Source organism: Schistocerca gregaria, chromosome 1 (genome assembly GCF_023897955.1).
Source record: "Schistocerca gregaria isolate iqSchGreg1 chromosome 1, iqSchGreg1.2, whole genome shotgun sequence".
In the NCBI taxonomy this organism is placed as follows: Eukaryota; Metazoa; Arthropoda; class Insecta; order Orthoptera; family Acrididae; genus Schistocerca; species Schistocerca gregaria.
Window position 1 is genome coordinate 230,543,694 of NC_064920.1, and position 24,290 is coordinate 230,567,983.

Consider the following 24,290-nt stretch of genomic DNA (forward strand, 5'->3'; position numbering starts at 1 on the left):
GTCATCTTCGACAGTGCAGTTTTAACACAGATATTATATTAGCTAAATGGTATATAAATACATTTATTAAATATTTTACCTCCACATTGTGCTCCATATAGATTATAGGTCTTATAAATATTAGTTTTTTTTTTCATTTTGATCCTCCTTTTTGCATCTCACTAAAAAAATGCAATTTTTAGTTACTGTTAAATTCATCATTGTAAAATGTAACAGGTATTCTGTTGTTATGACCACAACTAAGAGACAAGAAGAAGAAGAAGCTGGTTTAGTCACCAACTATTATTAACAGCCTGACTTTTCTCTTTCAGTGCAACAACTTCTTGAAAATGGCACTGCTACACAGCTACCAAATACTGCAGCCACTGTGGCAGATCTGAAAAGTCTCTGCCTTGCACTTCTTGAGGCGCTGGGTGACAAGACTCTGGCATTGTCACATCAGAAAAAAGCTAACAGGTGAAGTGAAAATAGTCACTGTCCAGATAGACTTTTATCATTGGCAAAATTTCTAAGTTTGCTAATTAGAAGCCATGTTATAGACATTTCTCTTTGTTGTACTAATTGTTCTGAAACTTATTATAAATGTTCTTTGTGTAGTTATTAAAGCTAGCATCTGATTTTTTTATTCTACTCCTTTTCCTAAAGGATGCTAGATTGTTTAGCTCAGACAAAAAAACCTAAAAATGGTTGAATAGAGGGAAAAATCATATAGCTGCAAATTTTTGTGCAGTGGTAGCAGGGAGTGTAACAGACAATATACTAAAAATGGCCTCAGCGTGGTGTAGGGAGTGTTTATAGGTCACTTTTTTGTTTGTTTTCCACGAGTAACTCCAAAACCGCCGCTTCTAGCAATAATTTTTACCAATACAAAATTAAACTACATTAAATTTCCTACAAATAAGGTCCTGTTCATTTTGCTCTATGTATAGCAGTTTCTGCATTGCAGGGGATGGAAATATCACTGATTATCAATGCATTGCTTATGGCTCATGTAGATTTACGTGTTTCCACATCCAACTGTCAGGAACAGGTCACATAAATTTATGTTTTTCATTCTGCAAGCATTTTCTGAGACCTGTTGCTCATACCAGTAACTATTTCAATTTAACAAAAGGTTGTACATGAGTTGGAGGGTTCAGTGCAGTGAACAACTGTATTAACTTATTTTCATCTTTCATTTTACTGCCAGAAATCAGTACCTCGAAATAGTCAGTATTGAAGTTGGTGCCTTGTGCTGTATGGCATGAAAACAGTTGATGGAAAGTGAGATTCTTGCTGAACTGTTTGCAGACAATTGTTCTGATGTTCTGAGTGATTCAGATGATGTAACTGATAGTGGTAGTAGAAGTGAAGAAGAAAACCACATGGCTGTAATCAACCAAAGTGAAATAATTGTGAATAATTTAGATGACAAAGCTTCTGACATTGGAAGTTGTCTGAAGAAGAACAAGATCATTATTCTAGAAACATTTAGAGGAACTCCAGGTGTAAAACTGCTTCCCAATGAAATCGATAGCATTATAAGCACTGTGAAATTATTTGTAGGGGTGAATTGTTCGATAGGATGTCATCACAATCGAACTAATATCACAAACAAAACAAACAAAAACCATTATAATGAATCTCTGAAGTGTCCCAAATTTACAAGTATCTCTACTGTTTGACTGAAAAAATTTCTGGGCATGACAATCTTAATGGGCAAATAAAAAAAAAGATTATTTGAAGGACTATTGGTCAACAGATCCTCTAACAGACACACCAATGTTTGACAAGCTAATGAGCAGACATCAATTTGGGCTTCTATGGAAATCATGGCATTTCAATGACAATTCCTTACGGAGTGGTCAGAAAAGGGCTCTCTACAAAATTGAACTTGTGCTAAAATATCTCCTAGATAAATTTCAGACTGTGTATAAACCTGAACAGGAGCATTCTTGTGATGAAGCAATGATATCATGGAGAGGACTGCTTTGTTTCCAGTAATATAATCCTGGAAAACTTATCAGATTTTGTTTGCTTCTTCATATGATTTGCGAAAGCATAAGTGGATATATCTCCAGTCTAGAAATATCCAGTGGGGAAGGTAAAAATCTTCAAGACACTATTTCTGTCTGTACTTTCACCTCACCATCGCATGTGGCACTGCATTTATCAAGACAGTAGAGCTATTGCCGAAACACTTCTAGAAAGGAAAACAAGAGTTTGTGATGCAATTTGAATCAGTAGAGGTCTCCCTCAGTGTCTACAAACAGAAGTCAAATCTCTAAAGGAAGGTGACACTACATTTTGAAGGAAAGATGACTTTTTCTGCAGGTATGGAAAGATCAAAGGGAGTTGATAATGATAACAATAATTCACGATGTGTCTATTGTTGCAACAGGAAAAAGAAGACAGTGCGAAATCATACCGAAACAAAAATGTATTGTGATGTACAATAAATTTATGAAAGGTGTGTGCAGAACTGATCGATATCTTTTGTATTGTGGAACAATGTGGAAAATCAGTCAATGGACAAAGAAAGTAGTATTGTTTCTCCGATGTCAGAAGGCACGGAAGTTGAATGTGCGCCAGAGGGTATGGACCTGGATACCCACTGGGGGTATCTGTGCTCTGGCACTTGCTTGCACCACTAGCCTCACTGTGTGTGTGTGTGTGTGTGTGTGTGTGTGTGCCACTCTCTGTACCACGTGAAGTTCGTGGCCAATCATGTTTCCTGTGGTCATGTATTCAGGCAGCTGCGCAGCCTTACTCCAGCAATCTGTTACTCGCCATAGTTCATGTGTGCATCTCAACTGTACTGCATTCCAATTCAGTGTGCTCAGATACATACTGTTGTTGTTTGGAGTGTTCCTTTGTTGTTGTTGTCTCGCCGTGTTTATCATCTCAGTTCTTACTTGCTTGTCTCGTATTGTGGCCTGATGGGTCATAGTGTTTGTCACCTTCTATTTGTTTGTCTGTCCTGTCTGTTCATTGTTAGCAATACCTCCAGCAGCTCCATTGCCTTGTGGCATTGTGTCTCCATTCTCTTCCATGTGCCGCTCACCGTCGCTCATGGCTATAACAGTTTCTAATAAATTGTGCTTTGATCAACACGTACAAAGGGTACAGAAGCGGGAAAGCGCCGGCAGACAGGCACAATGAACAAAACACACAAACACACACACACACAGAATTACTAGCTTTCGCAACCGATGGTTGCTTCTTCAGGAAAGAGGGAAGGAGAGGGAAAGACGAAAGGATGTGGGTTTTAAGGGAGAGGGTAAGGAGTCATTCCAATCCCAGGTGCGGAAAGACTTCCCTTAGGGGGGAAAAAGGACAGGTGTACACTCGCTCGCGCGCGCGCGCGCGCGCGCGCGCGCGCGCCCACACACACACACACACACACACACACACACACACACACACACACACACACACAAGTAGACATATTTAAAGGCAAAGAGTAAGGGCATATATATATAGAGAAACTTCCGCATGGGAAAAATATATTAAAAGCAAAGATTCCAAGACTTACCAAACGGGAAAGCGCCGGTAGACAGGCACAATAAAATAACACACAAACACATACACAAAATTTTGAGCTTTCGCAACCAGCGGTTGCTTCATCAGAAAAGAGGGAAGGAGAAGGAAAGATGAAAGGATGTGGGTTTTAAGGGAGAGGGTAAGGAGTTTTTCCAATCCCTGGAGCGGAAAGACTTACCTTAGGGGGGAAAAAAGGATAGGTATATACTCCGCGTGCGACCCCCCCCCCCCCCCCCACACACACACACAAGCAGACATATTTCAATGATATATTATGTCTGCTTGTGTCTGTATATGTATGTATGGATGTGTGTGTGTGTGTGTGTGTGTGTGTGTGTGTGTGTGTGTGTGTGTGTGGGCGCGCGCGCTCGAGTATATACCTATCCTTTTTCCCTCCTAAGGTAAGTCTTTCCGCTCCCGGGATTGGAATGACTCCTTACCCTCTCCCTTAAAACCCACATCCTTTAATCTTTCCTTCTCCTTCCCTCTTCCCGACGAAGCAACCGCCGGTTGCAAAAGCTCAAAATTTTGTGTGTGTGTTTGTGTGTTATTTTATTGTGCCTGTCTACCGGCGCTTTCCCGCTTGGTAAGTCTTGGAATCTTTGTTTTTAATATATATATAATGTTCCTAAAAGAAGTTGAAAGAGTCTAGACAAGTGACCATCAAGTTGGTGCAGCAACTGTGGAGGAAACTGAAGCAATGCGACCTACAAAATGAGTACCTTGTAAGGATCCACCTGGGGTTGTCAGGGAATGTGAAAGAACATACTATTCAGACTTTTGTGAGAAGTGGAAAAAGGAAATATCTAGCACGGCCATGCAGAGTTTGTGCAGTGCGTTGTAAAAGAAGTGAAACAAGATATTACTGCCAGTTTTGTAAAGTACTGTAACATAAAGACGTGTGTTTCCAGTGGTATCACAGCCTTCGAGAATACTAGAACAATGTTCAAACATGTCTGCCAAGTTTCATCATCAGACACCAGTAATTGCAGCTACATTCAGATAAGGAAGGCATTCAGACATGCATCTTATGAAAACTGCTGGGAACTGTGATAATAACTGTGGTCCCAGGGGGGCTCGCCACTCTTTGGCGGATTCGTGCTTGGCTACCAAGAGCCTGGGGCCTTAGTTTTTGCAGAGCTTATTCCCATCCGTGCTGCATGCCTGTCCTCTTGCTATTCTTTTTCCCGTCCCTTGGGGAACATGTGCATTGTCTGTCGCTGATGTAAGAACATTCTCACCTTTGTTTTTCGCTCCCTTTTCCTTTCATTTCCTTTCTCCTCTCATTCCTCCACTTTGGCATTTGAGGTTCCTCTTCTTCTTCTTCTTCTTCTTCTTCTTCTTCCTCCCTGTGAACTGCTGAAGGCTGGCCCATGCATCTGACACATAACAGGTGACTGGGTAATGCATAATTCCCAGCCCCGGGTCGACAGGTAGGGTTCGCACGTACCCCTTGGTACCAGCCAGGCCTAGGGAGGCGTGATTACGTGAGCTGCAACTTTCCCAAATTGCCGATTGGTCCCTTTGTCAGATGTTCGGGAGGTGTGACCTGAGATGTGAACAATCAGCTAAGGCGGGTGCATCCCCTTGTGAATGGAGCCCCCAGTTGGAAGGAGTGCGCCATCAGGGATGCTGGCAATCATTGGGGATTTTCTCGCAATGAGTCAATCATCTTCCTAATCAACGTCTCCTAAACGTAAACGTAATGAGGCTAAAGATTCGAAGACCCCTCCTGTTACACCATGGTTCCTTGTGGTCTCACGTACTAAATTCGGTCAGTCCTTTGCCACAGTAAATCTGTTTATTATTCAGAAAGGTGTTGATGCAGTTGCTGGCCCTGTGAAATCCTGCTCTCATTTATGGACTGTCACTTTGCTTTTGGAGACTGCTTCTGATTCTCATGCACAACTGCTTGCTGCCTCGCTTCTCTACGGCTACTCTGTTTGTGTCGAAGCCCATAGAACTTTGAATTCTTCCTGTGGTGTAATTTACACCAGGCTGCTCGACAGTCTAACTGTGGCCGAAATCCAATCTTACCTCTCTGATCAGGGTTTCATTGCCGTGCATCGTGTAATGAAAAAGGTAGATTCCTCCTCAGTACCCACCAGCACTCGTTTCCTCACCTTTGATTGAGTGGTGCTGCCATCAAAGATCAAAGCAGGCTACGAAATAATCACAGTCTGGCCGTACATTCTGACCCGATGGGTTGCTATCAGTGTCATCGTTTCAACCACACTAGAACATCTTGTTGACACTCAGCCAAATGTGTAACTTGTGGTAGGGATGCACACGAGAGCGATTGTCCACCTCCTTCTCTCCACAGTATCAACTGCAATGGTGGCCATGCTGCCTCGTCTCGGGATTTTCCCATGTATCTTGATGAGTAGGCTGTCCAAGAGATTCAGGTAAAGGAAAAAGTGCCTTACCCAATAGCTCGCAAGTTACAGGCTAGTCACAAACCCTGTGTTCTCCTGTCTGGCACCTATAGTTCTGTTCTTGTTACCCCTCACTCCAACACCACCTGAGACTTCCTCTAACTGGAAAGGCTCGAAAAGGTCCAGTTCCACAAGCAACCGGATGCTTTTCTGGATCCCATGGAGCAGGATCCTCCTGCTTCTGTGCCGTGTAGTTGCAACTGTACACCAGCTGTCACTCGGTGGCCACTCAGTTGACAACCCCTACTTCTCTTCCTCCTCATCACTGTCCTCCAGTGGAACATTAATGACCTTTGGCCCCACAAAGAGGATTTATGGCTGATTTCAGCATCGCAGCATCCCTTTGTACGCTGCCTTCAGGAAACGAAATTGCATCCTTACGACCGCTTTGAGCTTTCACATTACTTACCAATTTGTTTGGCCTTCCCCCTGAGGTCGGCATTCCATCTCATGGGGGTTTCATGCTGCTTATACAGGATGACATTCATAGTCAACCTATGTCCCTGGCTATCCATCTTCAAGCTGTTGCAGTTCGCCTTTTTTTTCTGTCTGGCTTTTTCCCTGTGTACCATTTATATACCTACGTCATTCGATGTCACCAGGGCAGACTTCCTTCATCTTCTTGGGTAGCTACCTACCCCATTTTTGCTACTTGGTGACTTTAATGTGCATCATTACGTTTGAGGTTCTCCCAGGACCTGCCTTGTTGGCTGACCTTCTTAGCCAATGGAACTTGTTCTGCCTTAACACTGGAGCACCCACTTTTCTTTCCGACTCATCGCACACCTATTTCCATTTGGACCTATCCTTTTGCACTGTCCAGCTTGCCCATTGTCTTGAGTGGTCTGTTCTTTCTGACACCTCCTGGAGCGACCATTTCCCGCTTGCTCTCTGTTTGCTGACTCCTACCCCATCCATGTGCACGTCCAAATGGCAGCTTACTAAGGCTGACTTGGCAGCTTTACTCCTCCCTGGTGACCTTCAAAGAACAAGATTTTCCCCAGTTGTGATGACCAGGTGGACTATCTAACCAATGTTTTCCTTACTGCTGCAGAACATTCCATTCCTAGCATTTCCTCTTTACCACATTGTGTCCCAGTCCCTTGGTGGACTGAGGCATGCCATGATGCAATTTGCACATGGAGACATGCTCTCCTCATTTTTAACCATCATCCTATGATGGCAAACTGCATTCATTATAAACAGATGTGTGCGAAGTGTCATCACATTCTTCGGGATAGCAAACGAGCTAGCTGGATTTCATTCACTAGTTCTTTTAACAGTTACACCCCTTCCTCTGTCGTGTGGGCCAACCTCCGATGGCTCTCTGGTACCAAGATCCATTTCCCCATTTCCAGCCTCACAGTAACAGACGATGTTATTGTGCCACCATTTTGTGGAAGTTTCGAGGTCTTCCCACTATCACCCTGCCTTCCTCCATCGGAAACGAGCGAAGGAGGCTCGGGTGATACCCTTCTGTTCTCTGAATCATGAGTGCTACAAAGCCACCTTTACTATGAGGGAGTTTGATCATGCTCTCAGTTCATCCTGATTCTCCACCCAGGGCTGGATGCCATCCACATTCACATGTTGCAGCATCTTTCTGTTACGGGCAAGCACTTTCTGCTTAAACATGTACAACCGCATCTGGGCAGAGGGCACATTTCCTGGATGCTGGTGTGAAGCCACTGTCATACCTGTACCTAAGCCCGGTACGCACAAAAATTTTCCTTCTAGCTACTGCACCATTTCTCTTACCAGCTGTGTTTGCGAGGTGATGGAATGTATGATTCACGCCCCGTTGGCATGGTGACTCAAGTCTCTCAATTTACTGATGAATGCACAGTGTGGAAATTGAGCACGGCATTCTGCAGTTGACCATCTCATTTCTTTGTCCACCAATGTCATGAATGGTTTTCTGCAGATATCCCAGACTGTGGCTGTGTTTTTCGATTTGGAGAAGGTCTACGATACCTGCTGGAGAACTGGCATCCTCCATACTCTTTACATGTGGGGCTTCTGTGGCCGCCTGCCCTGTTACCTTCAGGCATCTTTACAAGCCTTTTCAGGATGCGTGTGGGTTCTGCTTTGTCGGACACCTTTATCCAGGAAAGCAGTGTGCCTCAGAGTTCCGTCTTGAGTGTCATCCTCTTTGCTATCGCCATTAACCCTATCATGACCTGTCTCCCAACGAGCATCTCCAGCTCCCTTTTTGTTGACGATTTTGCCATCTATTTCAGTTCTCCATGGACTGTCTCACTGGGCTACATCTTCAGCGGTGTCTTGATCGTCTGTACTCCAAAGCATTGACAATGGCTTTCGCTTTTCCACTGACAAAACTGTCTGTATGAATTTCTGGTGACTCAAGTGGTTTCTCCCATTATCTTTACATCTTGGGCCTGTTTCCCTTCCATTTTTTGAAACTACAAAATTCCTGGTGCTCATGCACAATAGGAAACACTCTTGGCCCTCCCATGTATCTTATCTGGCAGCCCGTTGTACGTGTTTCCTCAATGCCCTAGTGTTGTCAATGGTACTTCCTCTGGTGTCGATTGAACCATCCTCCTCCATTTGTACCGATCCCTTGTCCGTTTAAAACTCGACTAAGGGTGCTTTGTTTATGCGTCTGTAAGCCCATCCCTCTTACGCTGTCACAGCACTATCCATCATCGTGGCATCCGTTTGGTCATGGACGCCTTTTACACCAAACTAGTTGAGAGTCTGTATGCTGAAGCTGCTGGACTACCCCTTGTCCTAACGACATGACTTTCTCCTCAGCAGGTATGCATGCTATTTGTCTGCCTTGCATGGCTACCCATCCTATGCCTCCTTCTTTGATGATTCCTTTGATTGTCAGTATGGAGTTGTCCTTCTTCTCTGTTACCTCCTGGAGTCTGCTTCTGGCACTTGCTATGGTGCCTTAACTTAATACTACCTGCACCTTTCCTGGTGGGTGTGAGCCCTTCACCACCTTGGCTTCAAGAAGCAGCCCATGTTAACCTTGGCCTCCATTTGCTTCCTAAGGACACTACTCCATCCTCAGTCTATCGCCTTCAGTTTCATGACCTTCACATGGAGCTTCACAATAGTATCTTTGTATACACCGATGGCTGTCTGAAAAACCACGGGGTCGTGTGTGCCTTCGTCATTGGCACCCATGTGTTTCGATATCAGCTTCTGGCATACCCCTCAGTATTTACAGCCGAGCTCTTCACCTTGTACCAGGCCACGGAGTACATCCGTTGACACAGCCTTTTCAATTGTATCCTCTGCTCAGACTCACTCAGTGCCCATCAACATCTGTGTGTGCTGTACACTGCCCATCCCTTAGTGCAGCAGGTCCAGGAAGACTGTCAACTGTTCACTCTTGGTGGAGCCAGTGTGATGTTTCTGTGGGTTCCTGGTCATGTTGGTCTCCAGGAAACGAGACTGCTGAGACTGCTGATGCTGCTGGCAAAGCTGCAGTCCTTGTACCTTAGCTCATAAGTACCTATATTCCCTCCAATGATCTCTGTATTGCTGTCTGTCAGGCAGTAGTGTCCCTCTGGCATTGGCAATGGTCCTCCCTTCACGGGAATAAGCTCTGGTCTCCCAGTGACTTGGACGACTTCCTCTTGGCCCTCCCGCTGGGAGGAGGCTATTTTAACTCAGCTGCTTGTTTGATACTGCCTTTTTAGCCATTGTCCTTTGCCAAGTGCCACTACCCCATAACTTAGTGTACATTGCTCTCAAGTTTTAACAGTCCACCTCTTCCTGATGGAACATCCATTTTTTTAACCTTTTACATTCCCATTTGGGTTTTGCTGTCTGAGTTATTGGCTGTTTTAGCAAATGACACATGGGCTTTTGACAACATCTTACTTTTTATCCACCAAAGCAATATGGTGAAGGCCATTTAATTTTTAGTTTTGGACCTCTGTTTCTGTATGGTGTCTTTTTTAACCCTTTTTCCATGTGCCTGTTTTTAGCTGTCTTCTATTATGTCAATTGGGACTGACGTATAGTCATTTTTTAATTCCTCTCTGTCTTCGTGTTCTATAGTTTTGACTTGGGTGCGTATGTCCCCAGTTGTTTTTGTGTCCTAAAGCAAAAGAAAACCAAAACCAATCAGAAGTGTCCAGGTCAGAGGACATTCCTTGGGTGATCTCATCATTCTGGAAGGCAGGGTGGATCAACAGAGGATACAGCTGTCCCTAGGGACAGTGTCCACCCCTACAAGCAGTTTGTTTTTCCTTGGCACGAAGGCATCTACCAGCAGGCAGGACAATGCAATGTGTCACACAGCTTGCAATGTACGTGCATGGTTCGAAGACTGCCAGAATGAGTTTACCATACCCTCCTGGCCACCAAACTCCCTGAATTTCAACCAAATTGAGACTCTATGGGACCACCTCGTTCGGGCTTTTTGTGCCATGCAATCTTAACTGGCCATGACACTGGAGTCGACACAGCTTCCAGAAGCACATTACTCTCTTCCTGCGTGTCTTGCACCAGTCTGTACTGCGAAAGGTGGTTATTCAGTCTTTTGTCATGTAGTCACATTAATGTGACTGGACAGTGTAGAACCTGTACTCAAAACTCACTGAGCATTTGTTGTGTAACAGTTGTTAGTGCCATAGTGAGTGGGTAGCAGACAACTTTTGAGTAGTTTGCTGTGATGTGCCAGTTGAAGAGTAGAAATAGGACAGAGATACCACAATTGCAAAGTGACTCTGTTTATCCTTCTGTGGCCTGCAGATGAGTTAAAAAGTCCAAAATAAGAAAAAAGTAATGTTCAATTGTGGTGGATGCCAGACACCAGCTTTTGAAAGCCAAAACGTACGCAGGGGCTGCATCAAGAAATGTGTAATGTCCAGTATGATTCGCAGACTAGCTTGTATAGGTGAGTTGAATGGTAGGAAATGGGTGGCATGAGTAGCATTTGCTCAGTTTTACAGAATAGGTACTTTATGGGCAAACTAATGAAGTGGAAATATTCTTATCTTTTTAGTACACCTACACACCCCTCCTATTATCCATCTGTAGGTCAGTGTTTGCATGTTAACTTTAATTCACTGATTGCTTTTAATTTTGTTTTGAATTTGGAGGAATTCCCAATTTCATTCTTTGTTTGTGTGCAGAGAGATAATGAAATATCTTTGCAGCAGAATATATTAAACCACCCAACATTCCTTATTTTTGTGAAACCTAAATAAGGAAGCAAAGTCTATACAACATTTTTTTGTGCTTTGTGTTATGGTTTTGTAAATTTTACTTCATTGGAGACTGACTTTTAATAACATTGTTACTTGTGCAGTTTGTTTTTCTTCTCATTCTGTAGTAGAGTTTCATATCTACATTTCTCTCCATAACATATGAAAAGGGAATGTTTCCTTAAAACTACATATTTAACTGTGCCTTTTTGTGAGGTCAGCAGCTGAACACATTGCTGGAAACAACAGAAAAAAAACTTGAGGACAACCAACTGTTCATTTATATATGAATTATGAGTGGTGCATAAGCTCACCATGAATGGTCAGATGTCTGCTCTTCTCAGGTCTTTTAACAACAATACTGTAATTTTAATTTCCATGGTGGTGTAGCAGGTAGAGTGCTAGGCTCTGGGTCAGGAAGTCCTGGATCTTGAGTGTGACCAGCGATGTTTCCTCATTCTAGTCCCTCAAGGATGACCCCAGGTCCATACTGCCTGCTACCGAAATTAGTACTGGGGATCATTCCTAATGGTTCAAGGTATCTGGAGCAGTGGGCTCACCACATTCCCCTCTTATTACTGTGGAGGACTAAAGGCTGCTCTCCACTTGTAGTCAGGCAGAAGCCTGTTCATGGGTTGTGCACCATAGGCTTTACCTTTTTTAACAGTAGTTTCACATTTGTGCTTGCAGATTTTTCTGTCATTATTATAATATGAATTAGTTTTGTGTTTGTAATTAAATGATGTGCATATATCATCATGTTTTCACAGTGTGTTTCTTGATCCATGAAGTTTTAAGAATGTACTTGTTACTAGTTCTTCTCCTCTTCTGATATTTCAGCCTTGGAGCAGCCAGCCAGCTTCTGAGAAAGCTGTGTGATGAACACTACAGCCTTCCTGTCTGCCTTCTAAACTTGTGGAGTGCAGCAATGTGCATAATGCCATGGACAGTAGCAGCTGAAGAAATACAACTCGGACAGCAGAACTGTGCACTGCCTGCATTCCCTCTACAGTGAACATATTTTGTAAGAACTTGGGTCTGAAGCATTGGTCTATATTGATGGGGGCACTGTATCATGGTCTGAAAACTGACTGCTGAAAGTTCTGGGTTCCATACTTGCTTAAATCGAGGCTACCATTGGGATTATGACTATGATCTGATGATTCATAACTCGTGTGTGTGTGTGTGTGTGTGTGTGTGTGTGTGTGTGTGTGTGTGTGTGTGTGTACACTCATGTATTGGACAAATGACACAAGCCATTCAAGAACGATGCTTGTAAATATTAATGATAAACCTTACAGCTGAATACTTGCCTCCACATCATTCTTCAAGGATTTGATCATCAAGGAAACCGTTGAAGCCATAAATGGACTTAATCGCAGTGGCGGCTTCAGTTTCAGTAGAGTATGGAATATAGTCCTTTCAGCAGTCCGCTGTCAGAAGCAATGATATTATCCCCTTATCAGTATGGCCTAATTCGATAACTAGAGTCCTCCACCAATGATATCTGTTGCAGACTGTATCCAGTTAGTTCATAGCTCTGCAACCTGATTGATATTTCTTTAGCTGCTATTGTCTGCAGCCACATGCGTGTCTTATGGTTCGCTACAAAGACAACTGGGCATTTGCAGCCAAAATATCAAAAATGGAGAAGAATTGTTACAGCTGCATTCTCAGAACATGGATCAAAAGGTGTTCTGTTGCTCATTCTCATCAGACCACTTAACACTGAAAGAAGCTGTTATTGATTGACTAAGTACTACCGAGCAAGGGGGTGCAGTGGTTATCATACTAGACTGGCATTCGAGAGGATGACAGTTCAAATCCGCATCTGTCTGTTGTGATGTAAGTTTTCCAAGATTTCCCTAAATCACTCCAGACTGATGATGGGATGGGTCATTCAGAGGGGCACAGGCAATTTCCGTCTTCATCCTTGAAACATTCCAAACCAAGGGTGCTCATACCTGGGGATAACGGGAGGGGTGGGGGTCACCCACCAGCCGCCATCTCGTAGGGAAAGGAAAAAAACATAGTTTATTAGGTATTTTTCTTTTAATAAAATGATTTAAAAGTCAGTATTGTGCAGCTTTTTGACAGGATCGGAGCTGTAACTTTTTTTTATCTCTGCTTACAAGTCACCACTTATCTTCCAAAATATTAAAAATATACCATACTCCCAGGTCTAGGCCCCCTCCTCTACAAACTATCACACGGGTGCCCTCATTCTGAGCTTGTGCTCCATCCTTAATGACTGTATAGCCGACGTGATGTTAAATCTGAGTCATCCTTCCTTCCTTTGTTTTTGAACTTGTGCATCATGTTCACTTTAGAAGTTGAGGATTTATGAATGAATTTCCTTCTGAATTAAGTTTCTTACATTCTTTGAAATGCAAGTTATCCTGAAGTTTTGTGATATGAGTGTGTGTGACATAAATGTTACTGGTGTGGATGGAGAAAAGAAGTATCTTTGTGATGAAGCTATATTTCAGTTATCTAAATATGTTTGAAGATGACAAACTTTTATCAAACTGTTCCTTTTGTGTAATTTTTTAAAGGATTCTGGCAGGGCGCATTAAAGAACTGGAGTATCGATTAGAAAGGATAGAAGGAGGACGGGTTGCAGCATTTCCATCCCAGATACTTCTTGAAGGCTACAGCAGTGCAACCGTAGACCGTGAAGTGGAATGCTTGTTCAACAATGATTCTAGTTCAGAAGGAGATAGAAGTCTCAAAGGTAATTCCCAGTTTCTTGCCTTTTTTAAATCCTTCATTTAAAAATAATTATTGGTCTCCCTTGCTAACTATATTACATTTAGAACTACTTTCAGGCTCTTAGAAAGGGGGGGGGGGGGGGGGGGGAGCACAGGAGATTTTGGGTTAATGGAGGGCTGTACTTTACTGGTCTCTTTATCACATTATATCAGTAGCTAAGTGGATGGTGGACTGGAACCACTAAAATGAAAGCTTTGATCTCCAGTTGGCCTCACTTCTTTTCTGTCACATAGTGTTTGTTTCACATTTGAAATCTGCTTTCTAGGTATGAGAAATGCCAAGTTGCTCGGTGGTTTCAACTTCACATTTGACTGGATATCACTCTAAGTAATTCAGATATCCAAGTGGATACTTCTTGCAATAGGGCCATGCTAATAAAGCACTGCTCTCTCTCTCTCTCTCTCTCTCTCTCTCTCTCTCTCTCTCTCTCTCTCTCTCCCCCCCCCCCCCTCTCCCCCTTTCCCTTTCCGCCCCCTCTCCCCCCTCCCTCCCCCCATCTCTGAATGCTTATTTTTTTGTTTTCCAAATGATGAAAAACTAAAAAACACCATGGACTGTTAAATTCTATTATGCAAGATGGCCTTAATTGCACAATGCATGTACTGGATGGCTATAATTAAAGTTACAATTTCAGAACACTCTAAAAACAGAACCCCACTCAGAATGACATCAAATTTGAACAGAATATTTTAGAGGAAGGGAAAAATATTATGGAAACAAAAAAAATTAAAAATTTTTATCACTAGATGTTGCTGCAAGCAGCAAAATGTTTAATGTGCAGAAGTTAATTTTACTTAAAGTTTACTACCTTAAAAATAAAAACAAATAGCCACATGTGAAGTCAAATTATGAATAAAACAGATCATGTTGTCATTCTTCACCAGCATTCCCTTCTAGTTTAAGTTGACAACTCCCACTTTCTCTTCTCTCTCAACAGTCTGACATTTTGATAGTCAGCGGCCAATTGGTTTACTCAGTCATCTGGTGCTGCCCTCCAGTGGCAAAAACAGGAGTCATCTGCACAGAATTTATAGTGTGTTATTCTGTTTCAAGTTCATAGATTTTTTTTTATATTGATGTTAATCCCATTAGCAGGATCTTTTGTAGGTATCTAATAGAATTTAGTCATAATTACAAAGTGTTGGGTGGTTGTTGTCGTTTAGCCTTCAGTCTGAAGATGAGTTTGATACAGCACATCATGCTAATCTGTTCTGTGCAAATCTCTCGTTTTTTTTCTCTCTCTGCGTATTTACTGCTACCTATATATATTTGACTGTGTTTACTACATTCAAAACTTAGTCGTCTTCTAAATTCTTTGCTCTCTCATTACCAAATTAACTTTTCTTTGATACCAAATTTTTGTCTTTATTTAAATTTTTTTCAATTTGGCTGGTAAGAACATGTGCTTTAACAAAGAATTTTACTTTATCCTGCTAGTGCAGAACAGTACTGCAGCAATAAAACACAGACAAGAGAATAGAAGCAAAATAAAACTTTAGTTGCAAAGAAAATGTGCCATTTACAACAAAACACAGTGCACACACAAGAATTTGCCAAGAACAAAATGTGTCAAAGACTGTGTAATACCTTGTAAGAAATTGCATTCAACATGTCTTTCTTGTGGGCCTTGTTTCAATGAGCATGACATCAAAACTGTTTACGTTTCCAATAGGTTGCAGGAGAATATTGTAAATAGTGGTTTGAGAAGCGTTACTTTTAAGTAATTTTCCTTCTATGCAACATGAAATATGTGTGAGAATGTGTTACGAATTCCTTAAATCACAGTGTGTTAGACTCTCATTCAAAACTTAACTCGGGGGACCAGATACCTAGAAAAATTTCAGGCTCGGAAGACCAACCATTTATGCCATTATTTAAAATGCTAGTGGCACATTTGTGTCGGATTTATCTTAAAGGGTAACACACACTAAAAAGGACAAGTTTCAGAGTTAGTTTTCTATATTTATTTTAGTTGTTTAATAGATTACAAATGACCAAAAATTGTAATTATCCGACAAAAATGGTGCGAAGTAAGTGCTTGAGCAGCTTGAGACTTATAAACTTTTTTCTATTGAAAAGTGTCAACAGAAAACATATTCAGCCAGGTAACCCACGAAATGTTTGGTGCACAGCAGTGAAATTTATAATCATGCTTGTCAGAAATATTCAGCAGCTGCAATTTAAGCTCTGCTCTTATGACCCTGCCTGACACCACCTTTGGGGAAAAAAATGGCAAAAGGTTTTTGATGAATGATATTGTAGGTCAAAGCTTAGCTTTTCTTGTAGCTATTCTGTATTTCTATTAATTAACTATTCCTGTGTGTGTGTGTGTGTGTGTGTGTGTGTGTGTGTGTGTGTGTGTGTGTTCATGCTACTTAGCAGTGATGTTGTTGTTGGCTGATTACATCAAGTGAATATCTGCTATCATTGGCTGGGGAGATCACATGACATCAGCTATCATTGGCTGACAAAAGCATATCACAATCTCGATTTCAATGCTTCGGAAGCTACCATGCTGTATTTGGTGGAGTTCTCGTGTATACTTTTGTAATACCAAAATATGCAGTGCAAATGTTACTGCACATCAAAGATCTTTCCAAATCATGTTGTTTTTTGCTGGCTTTCATTTCCTGAAGTGCAGGGAAGGTCCAAACTCGTGTATGAAACCTTCACCATTCAAAGGAATGATAAGTTTTACACCTGCGAGGGAAAGCGTATTGTCACTTAACAAGAAAAAAATGTGCGTTCAGCAGGGACAGAGTGTATTTTCGCTCGAGAAAAAGTGTGTTTTTAATTGGGAAATCTGGGAAAACTCTGGGAATTTGTTTTCCTTGTCCGTATAGACACACTGTTTGATTCTTAAGACTGCATTCAGCTAGTCACTAAACACGTCTGCTCCTCTCTCACTCAAATATAATGACACAGTGAAGTACTTGGGCAGAGCATGTCGGAGATGCCCAAGTGTGAACACTTGACAGCCACTGATTGATGTGCAGAAATTGTGGGTCCTAGAATTTTCTGTGATGGGCAGTTCTCTTATTCAATAACAAGGGCCAATACTGTGTCAGCATTATGAATATTTTCCCCAGACAGTTTTAGTTTTCCCACACTGTTATAAGACGTACTATGGAAATAAAGTTGTAATTAGATAGTTAATTGTTATGTTTGCAGTAAAACAATAAATTTAAGCAATATTATGTGTTTCTTATGCTCCAGATCAGTGATGATTAATATTTGTAACAAATGCTTTCCAGATATGCTTTATGAAATTGAAACATTTTTAAAACTAATTAAAATTTATTTTTATGAGTATAACGCTTAATAATTTCAGGAAACAATATTTAGAAATACTACTGAAACTAACAATCTGTGTGCAAATCCTTACAGCTAACTAATATTTAGGAAGGATTGAGCCTACTCGTGGGACAATATATAATGGCATATTTTTACGTGCACAATCCAAAAATTGTGTGAATCTTATAATTTCCATTTGTTTCCATACACTTGGTTTTTTTTTCTTTTTTTTCCACTCATGGGAACTCAGTAACTAGCTTTAACTGACTTGTGCACCAAATTCCTCCTTAATTTTGTTAGAGTGCTTTTAATTTCTGCTCTGTAGTTCGGTTTTGTTGTCATCATATTTTTTTCTGTTATATAGAATCTCATTTTAAAGAAAATCTGCAACAGACATAAATGCAGTGGTGAATGGTGGTAGAAAATTAAGAACATAGCAAATCATGTTGGAGGCTATATGAATTGTGCAGTTAATCTACATCCACAATGATACAAATTCTCTGCAAGCCACTATGCAGTGTGATAGTAGAGGATGCCCCATTCCACTGTTAGTCAGTCTCTTTCCTGTTCCACTTGCAAATGGATTGAGAGAAAAATGTTTCTGTAAAAGACCCGATGTCTCTCACCTGGTCTTCATCATTCTTACACAAAATGTATGTTGGTGGCAGAAAAATCACTCTACAGTCTGTTGCAAGTGCTGGTTCTTTAAACTTTCTCGACTGTTTCGCAAAAAGAACATCTTCATCCCTCCAGGGATTCCCTTTTGAGTTCATGGAGCATTTCTGTAATCCTCGCATGCTGACTGGACCTACTGGTAACAAATCTGGCAGCTCAGATCTGAACTGCTTCAATGTCTTCCATTAATCCAACTTGATGGGTATCCCAAACACTTGAGCACAACTCGAAAATGGGCTGCACAGGTGTTTTGTATGTGCGCTCCTTTATCGATGAGCTGCACTGTCTAGAATGCTCCCAATAAACTGGCATCAATCATTCACCTTTTTTACAACTCACCTTACATATTTGTTCCATTTCATATTACTTTGGAACATTACAGGTAGATATTTAAGCAACGTGACTGTCAATCAGTTACACCACTAATACTGTATTTGGACACTTCAGGATGGTTCTCTTACTTTGCTTCTCCACATCTAGAGCAACCTGCTATTCATTACAGCTAATAGAAATTCTATCAGATTCATAATACTGTTGACAATGATTAGGTGACAACGAATAGAATCATTGTTTTTATTGAAAAGTAAATTTTGGCTTCCTTCCTTTGCTAACCATGTATGGAAGTGAAATGTGGACGATAAATAGTTTAGACAAGAAGAGAATAGAAGCTTTTGAAATGTGGTGCTACAGAAGAGTGCTGAAGTTTAGATGGGTAGATCACGTAACTAATGAGGAGGTAGTGCATAGAATTGGGGAGAAGAGAAGCTTGCGGCACAACTTGACCAGAAGAAGGGATCAGTTGGTAGGACATGTTCTGAGGCATCAAGGGATCAGAAATTTAGCATTGGAGGGCAGTGTGGAGGGTAAAAATCGTAGAGGGAGACCAAGAGATGAATACACTAAGCAGATTTAGAAGGATGTAGGCTGCAGTGGGTACTGGGAGATGAAGCAGCTTGCACAGGATAGAGTAGCATGGAGAGCTGCATCAAACCAGTCTCAAGACTGAAGACAAGAACAACAACTACTACTACTACTTCGCTAACAGTAAAGTAATTTGTAAATTCTTGAAAATATTAACAAAATTTGATTTTGTTCCTGCGAATTTCAGTGAATTTTTGTGTGCAGTGCATCTCTGCATGAGACATGAAAAGAAAGTATTAATTATTTTCCAAGGCACTTAATTTTATTGCTTGTAGGTATCCTATTTTGACTTCTCTATTCTAGTACTGTTAAACTCATCAGTGTATTTGAATGTTCCAGAAGTTCAAGAAGAATGTGTTGATGATAGCATGGAACCAAGTCATCAGATGGAACAGTGTAGCAAGATGCCAGGTGATATGTGTAATCTTTCAGCTATTGGACATCTGTCATTTGGTAGTGGATGCAGAACTGGTAAGTTACTGTAATGGAAAGCACATGTAAAAGCAGAATTACCATTTTAGGTAACTGTTTAAAACTGCATCTCTGGTTCTATTGCTGTTGCAGGACAATGTAGAATGTACATTAGAAATACTTTTACCATCTTTTGGTGTGACTTCCTAATGCCAAAACAACACAGCCTTGTACATATAATCGTTCATCCAAAATTTCATAGTTTTGCTTTCAGTGTGTGTTGACATGAAATCTGACAGCTGAACCAACAGTTCAGTAATTTTCTTAGATAGTGAACCAATAGTTCAATCATTTTCTTGGATCATCAAGAAATGTTTTTGCTAGAAGTTAATCTGCTCATGCACTTATTGTGTCCCCTATGGGGTTATGTTACTGTGGAGACATACTTACATTCGAAATTGGTGTACATTTTAAGTTAATTGATCTTGAACTTGTTCACATGTATAGTAATAGTTTTCTGCTTAACCATAACAGGATATTTGATTTGTGAGTACACATTGTAAGGGACAAGAGTCTGTATTGGTGTATCAAAATGTGTTATCAGGTAATGACAACAGTCATCTAAAGATTTGTGCAGTTTATTGCTGCCTTGATAAGAAAGGATTGATTGCATATATCACAAATAGCATTTAGAGGCTGGCCAAGAATCACACATATAATTAACCAGGAAGAGTGCATTCTGCTGGTTGTTAAAGAAATTGAAGTATCAGCATTCATGTCACCATAGCATTTGATACATCTTGTAGCACTGCACAGATGGTACCTCATGGTGAATCCATTATCTGTATCCTCTTTAACATTTCAACCACAAATCACCAACCATGTGATGACTTTCGCCAATTTTCAAGCAAGATGGTGCAGTGGTTTAGACACACATTTCAGTGGAAGGTTGTTAAATCAATATCTACCATCCAGATTTAGTTATTTCATGGTTCCCCTAAATTACTTATGGCAGATGCCTTTAGAAAGAACAGGGCAGATATCTGAGTTTGTGCTCTGTCTGAAGTGACACTGTAGTATGTCAAACTCCAATCTTCTTTGCCAATAACAAGTCAGCACAACTGCGAATCCACTGTTTATATCTTCAGTCTTGTTTACAGATTAGGCAAAATTTGGAAGAGGTAGAATACAAATTCTTACAACAAACCTTTGCTAGCTGATGAAAACCTTATTGTACAAGTTAAGTTCAACACCAGTAACATTTGAAGTTCAACGTGTGGAGTGGAGTTGTAGGCTACTGCCTTGTAGGTCCCAGCACATTTTATGTGTGATCTGATGTAAAATATTTGGGTGCCTGCTCAGGTCATGTTGTACGTTCTCCATCATATTTCGGAAACACTTTTGCTATCATCTTCAAGTGGTTCCTGACTACTGTGTTAGTGTCCTGTATACATTACCCATTATCAACTCCATCATTCAACTCCTCTTGCTATCCAAGCAGCCACAGTTATTGGTGGTGGTGGCAGTGGTGGAGGTGGCGGTGCCTGGCTGCGAACTATGGTCTCCACTGTTGTGCTATCAGTGTAAGCTGTGGACCTCACTATTGTGGGGATCATTTTCTTTTTCTTGGCTTAGTGTAGGCTTCCACACTTGATTCAATTTTAGACCACTACCTCTGTTAATTATATCTTCTTGGATCCTAATTTCAACAGCCTCTTTAATAACACAACCACAGAAGAGGAAGACTGCCTAAATATCTTGGTTTTGTTGTAATCTGTACTATGGCCACTTGCTACACTGTGATTGGCTATAGCTGCTTTGGTGCTTTGGCATAATTCATTGTGGCATACATGTTCACAGCAGCCTCTCTTCTACCATTTATATAGTTCCCCCAATGTATGCTTTGCTGCATTAGCAGGGGATTTGGTAAACCCCTGGTTGGCAAAGGCTTAAACACAGTAGTGTTAAGGTCTTAGGCGATTGGCAAAATAAAATTCTAACATTGTATTCCTGCACTTACTGCCAGCAAGTGAGATGCACACTAATGATTTCTGCTCCTCTTTTTCTTCCTGTTTTTGTGTAGGTGCAACATATGTAAGCATATGCTGTATCTGCTTGCTGCTATCCCCATTTCGGCCAGCCAGGGTGGCCGAGTGGTTCTAGGCGCTACAGTCTGGAACCATGTGACCGCTACGGTCGCAGGTTCAGATACTGCCTTGGGCATGGATGTGTGTGATGTCCTTAGGTTAGTTAGGTTTAAGTAGTTCCAAGTTCTAGGAGACTGATGACCTTAGAAGTTAAGTCCCATAGTGCTCAGAGCCATTTTTATCCCCATTTCCTTGGAATGTTGTCTCCAGGTGCTTCAACTCAGCTGTAAGAATGTTTTTGTCGCAGATGGATCACACCTGTGAAAAAGTGTGTGCAAAACACCTTCATGTGAGGAATTGTATCTGATAGAGGCATATACATACTGATATGATCCAAGCCAGGGTCATTTTGTTATCAGGAGGTTGAGCAGAGAGCAGGGGTTAGTGATCCTGTAGAGTGCAGGGGTGCTAATGAAACAGCATTCAATTAACAATAATTTATGGCAGTCACTCCATCTTATTCCTGGTGCTGCCTAGCAGCAACTGGGGAGCCCGTGCTGGTCGAAAGCATGTAACTTTCCAAGCTTAGGTCCTGCATTGTCCATGGTCAGTGCTGCAGCATCGTAACAGGAGGCTGTGCATCTCCGCAGCCTGACTTGCCTGTGGCTGTCAATCAGAGCCTCAGCGCTCTTGATGAGTGAAGCTGCACTTAGGCTCAGCTCGGAAATCTGCATGCCCATGTTGTCGGTTGTCAAACTGGCATGTACGGAAAGTCCCAGGAGCAACACGAAGGACGGCCCAGGTCATGGTACCAGCATACGGCTGGTATCAGGGTACTTGTACTGTACCCCAGTAGGGACGGCACAGGCACCCAAGCACCTATGTTGACTAGCTTGCAAACAGATGTGTTGGTTCTTCATCCAAAGAGGATCGGTCCAGCCCCCCTCCTCAGTCACCATTGTGACTGTCAGGTATGTGACCTGCAGATCAGAAGTCCCCTCCACAGCTGAATGATTGTGGATTTGTAGCAGTAGACTCCCAAATTGGCAGCAGCTTGTAGGTGCTAATTGATTCACCAGAACATCCTGGTTTCCATTGGTATCTGCAATGCAGGTTGAATGGCCAACCTCTGAATTAGCTGGAGGAGGGCAGAGGTCTTATAGTAGGTGATGATGTGCTGCCCCCCCCCCCTCCCCCCCCACACTGGTGATCGACTGTGCTCTCATTTTCTGAATCAGTCAGTGCTCTTGGCTGCTCTAGTATTTAACTTCAGAGTTTGAGCATTCATTTATGCATCCTGAAAGGTGTTTCCTTATGACATCTCTAAGTGAAGTCACTACATTTAATCTTGTTATGAGTGCATATTTCATCTGTTCTGCACTGTTGTCAGTGTGTTGAAGCAGTTGTTCTTGGCTTCCCTCTCACATAGACCGATGAGATGTGCTCAAATCTTGTTTGTACTTTAGGTCCCCATATTCACACTGTCAGAATACCGTTGTATAGTTGGCAGATGCACTCCATTTAGGGGTCTCCATTGGTTCTTTACAAAATTTTATTCTTGACCTTACTTTCTATTCTACTGTGCAAGAGTACGTAACAGTGTGTGTAGGCATGTTGCGCATACCGTGTCCAAGCTTTCCATCAGCTTTCCATTTCATCAGGATGTCAAGAAATGGGACATTCTGTTCCACCTCCACAGTAAATTGTTGGTTGGGGTGAAGTGAGTTGACATTATGGAGAAATTCACTTCAGCTGTGCATGTGGCCAAATGACAAACATTTTGTTCATGGAGGAGGAGGAGATTAGTGTTTAACGTCCCGTTGACAACGAGGTCATTAGAGACGAAGCGCAAGCTCGGGTGAGGGAAGGATGGGGAAGGAAATCAGCCGTGCCCTTTCAAAGGAACCATCCCGGCATTTGCCTGAAGCGACTTAGGGAAATCACGGAAAACCTAAATCAGGATGGCCGGAGATGGGATTGAACCGTCTTCCTCCCAAATGCGAGTCCAGTGTGCTAACCACTGCACCACCTCGCTCGATGTTGTTCATGTAACAGTAGGCTCTGGAGCAAGCCCAACTAAAACCAACCTGTTTCTTCCATTATTTGGATGATATGTTTGTTGTGTGGCCACATGCGTGACACATCTTAGGTGAGTTTCTCCATAACCTCAACTTGCTTCACCCAACATACAGTTAATCGTGGAGGTGGAACAGGATGGTGCTGTCCTGTTTCTTGATGTCCTGGTGAAATGAAAACTAATTGGAAGCCTGCACACATTGGTTTTTATGTACATGTTCACACTTGTTCGCAGGGTACAATCCATGTGCAACCAAAACAGCCTTCCATCCGAGCTGACCCACCTGGAGACAAAATTCCTAAGAAACTGATATAACAGCAAGCAGATAAAGTGTACGCTTGGACAGATTCTAGCTATGCAACAGCAGGAAGAAAAAAAGGAGATAAGTTTCTAGTGTGCATCTCATTTGTAGGCAATACACCAGAAAAGTCAACAGAATCTTGGAGCAACACAGTATTAAATGTGTATTTTCCCCATCCTTAAGATTATGTACAGTATGATGTAGGATTTTTCAAACCAAAGGTCAACCAAATCCCCTGCTAATTTTGTGACATACATATTTGGGAAAGTGTACACACTGTGGAAGAAAGGTGCTGTGAATGTAAACACCACACTGAATTATGCCAGACCACCATATCAGCTGTGACTGACAATAATATAAAAAGTTGCCATATTACAGATTACATTAAAATCAAGATACTTAGGCAGTCTTCCTCCTGCTTGGAATGTGTGATGAGAGGCCACTGAAATTAGAATCCAAGACAATCTAACTAACAAAGACAGTGGCCTACAACTGAATTAGGCAAGGAACCCTTCACAGAGCCAAGAAAAAGAAAAGCGTTAAGTGTACGGTGAAGTGCGCACCCAGTGGTGATAATGCAGTTGCTGAAGACCACAGTTTGCT

General features: G+C 41.7%; 1 protein-coding gene across 2 annotated transcripts in view; it reads left to right on the forward strand.

Annotated features, from left to right (window-relative positions):
- The window catches only part of LOC126338310 (coiled-coil domain-containing protein 149), a 65,145-nt gene that overhangs the window by 22,830 nt on the left and 18,025 nt on the right, over positions 1 to 24,290 (forward strand). For both annotated transcript variants that reach the window (XM_050001542.1, XM_050001543.1), the window contains 3 exons: positions 312 to 456; positions 13,705 to 13,883; positions 19,151 to 19,282. In XM_050001542.1, coding sequence (XP_049857499.1) covers positions 312 to 456; positions 13,705 to 13,883; positions 19,151 to 19,282 — 456 coding nt within the window. The remainder of the gene's footprint in view (positions 1 to 311; positions 457 to 13,704; positions 13,884 to 19,150; positions 19,283 to 24,290) is intronic.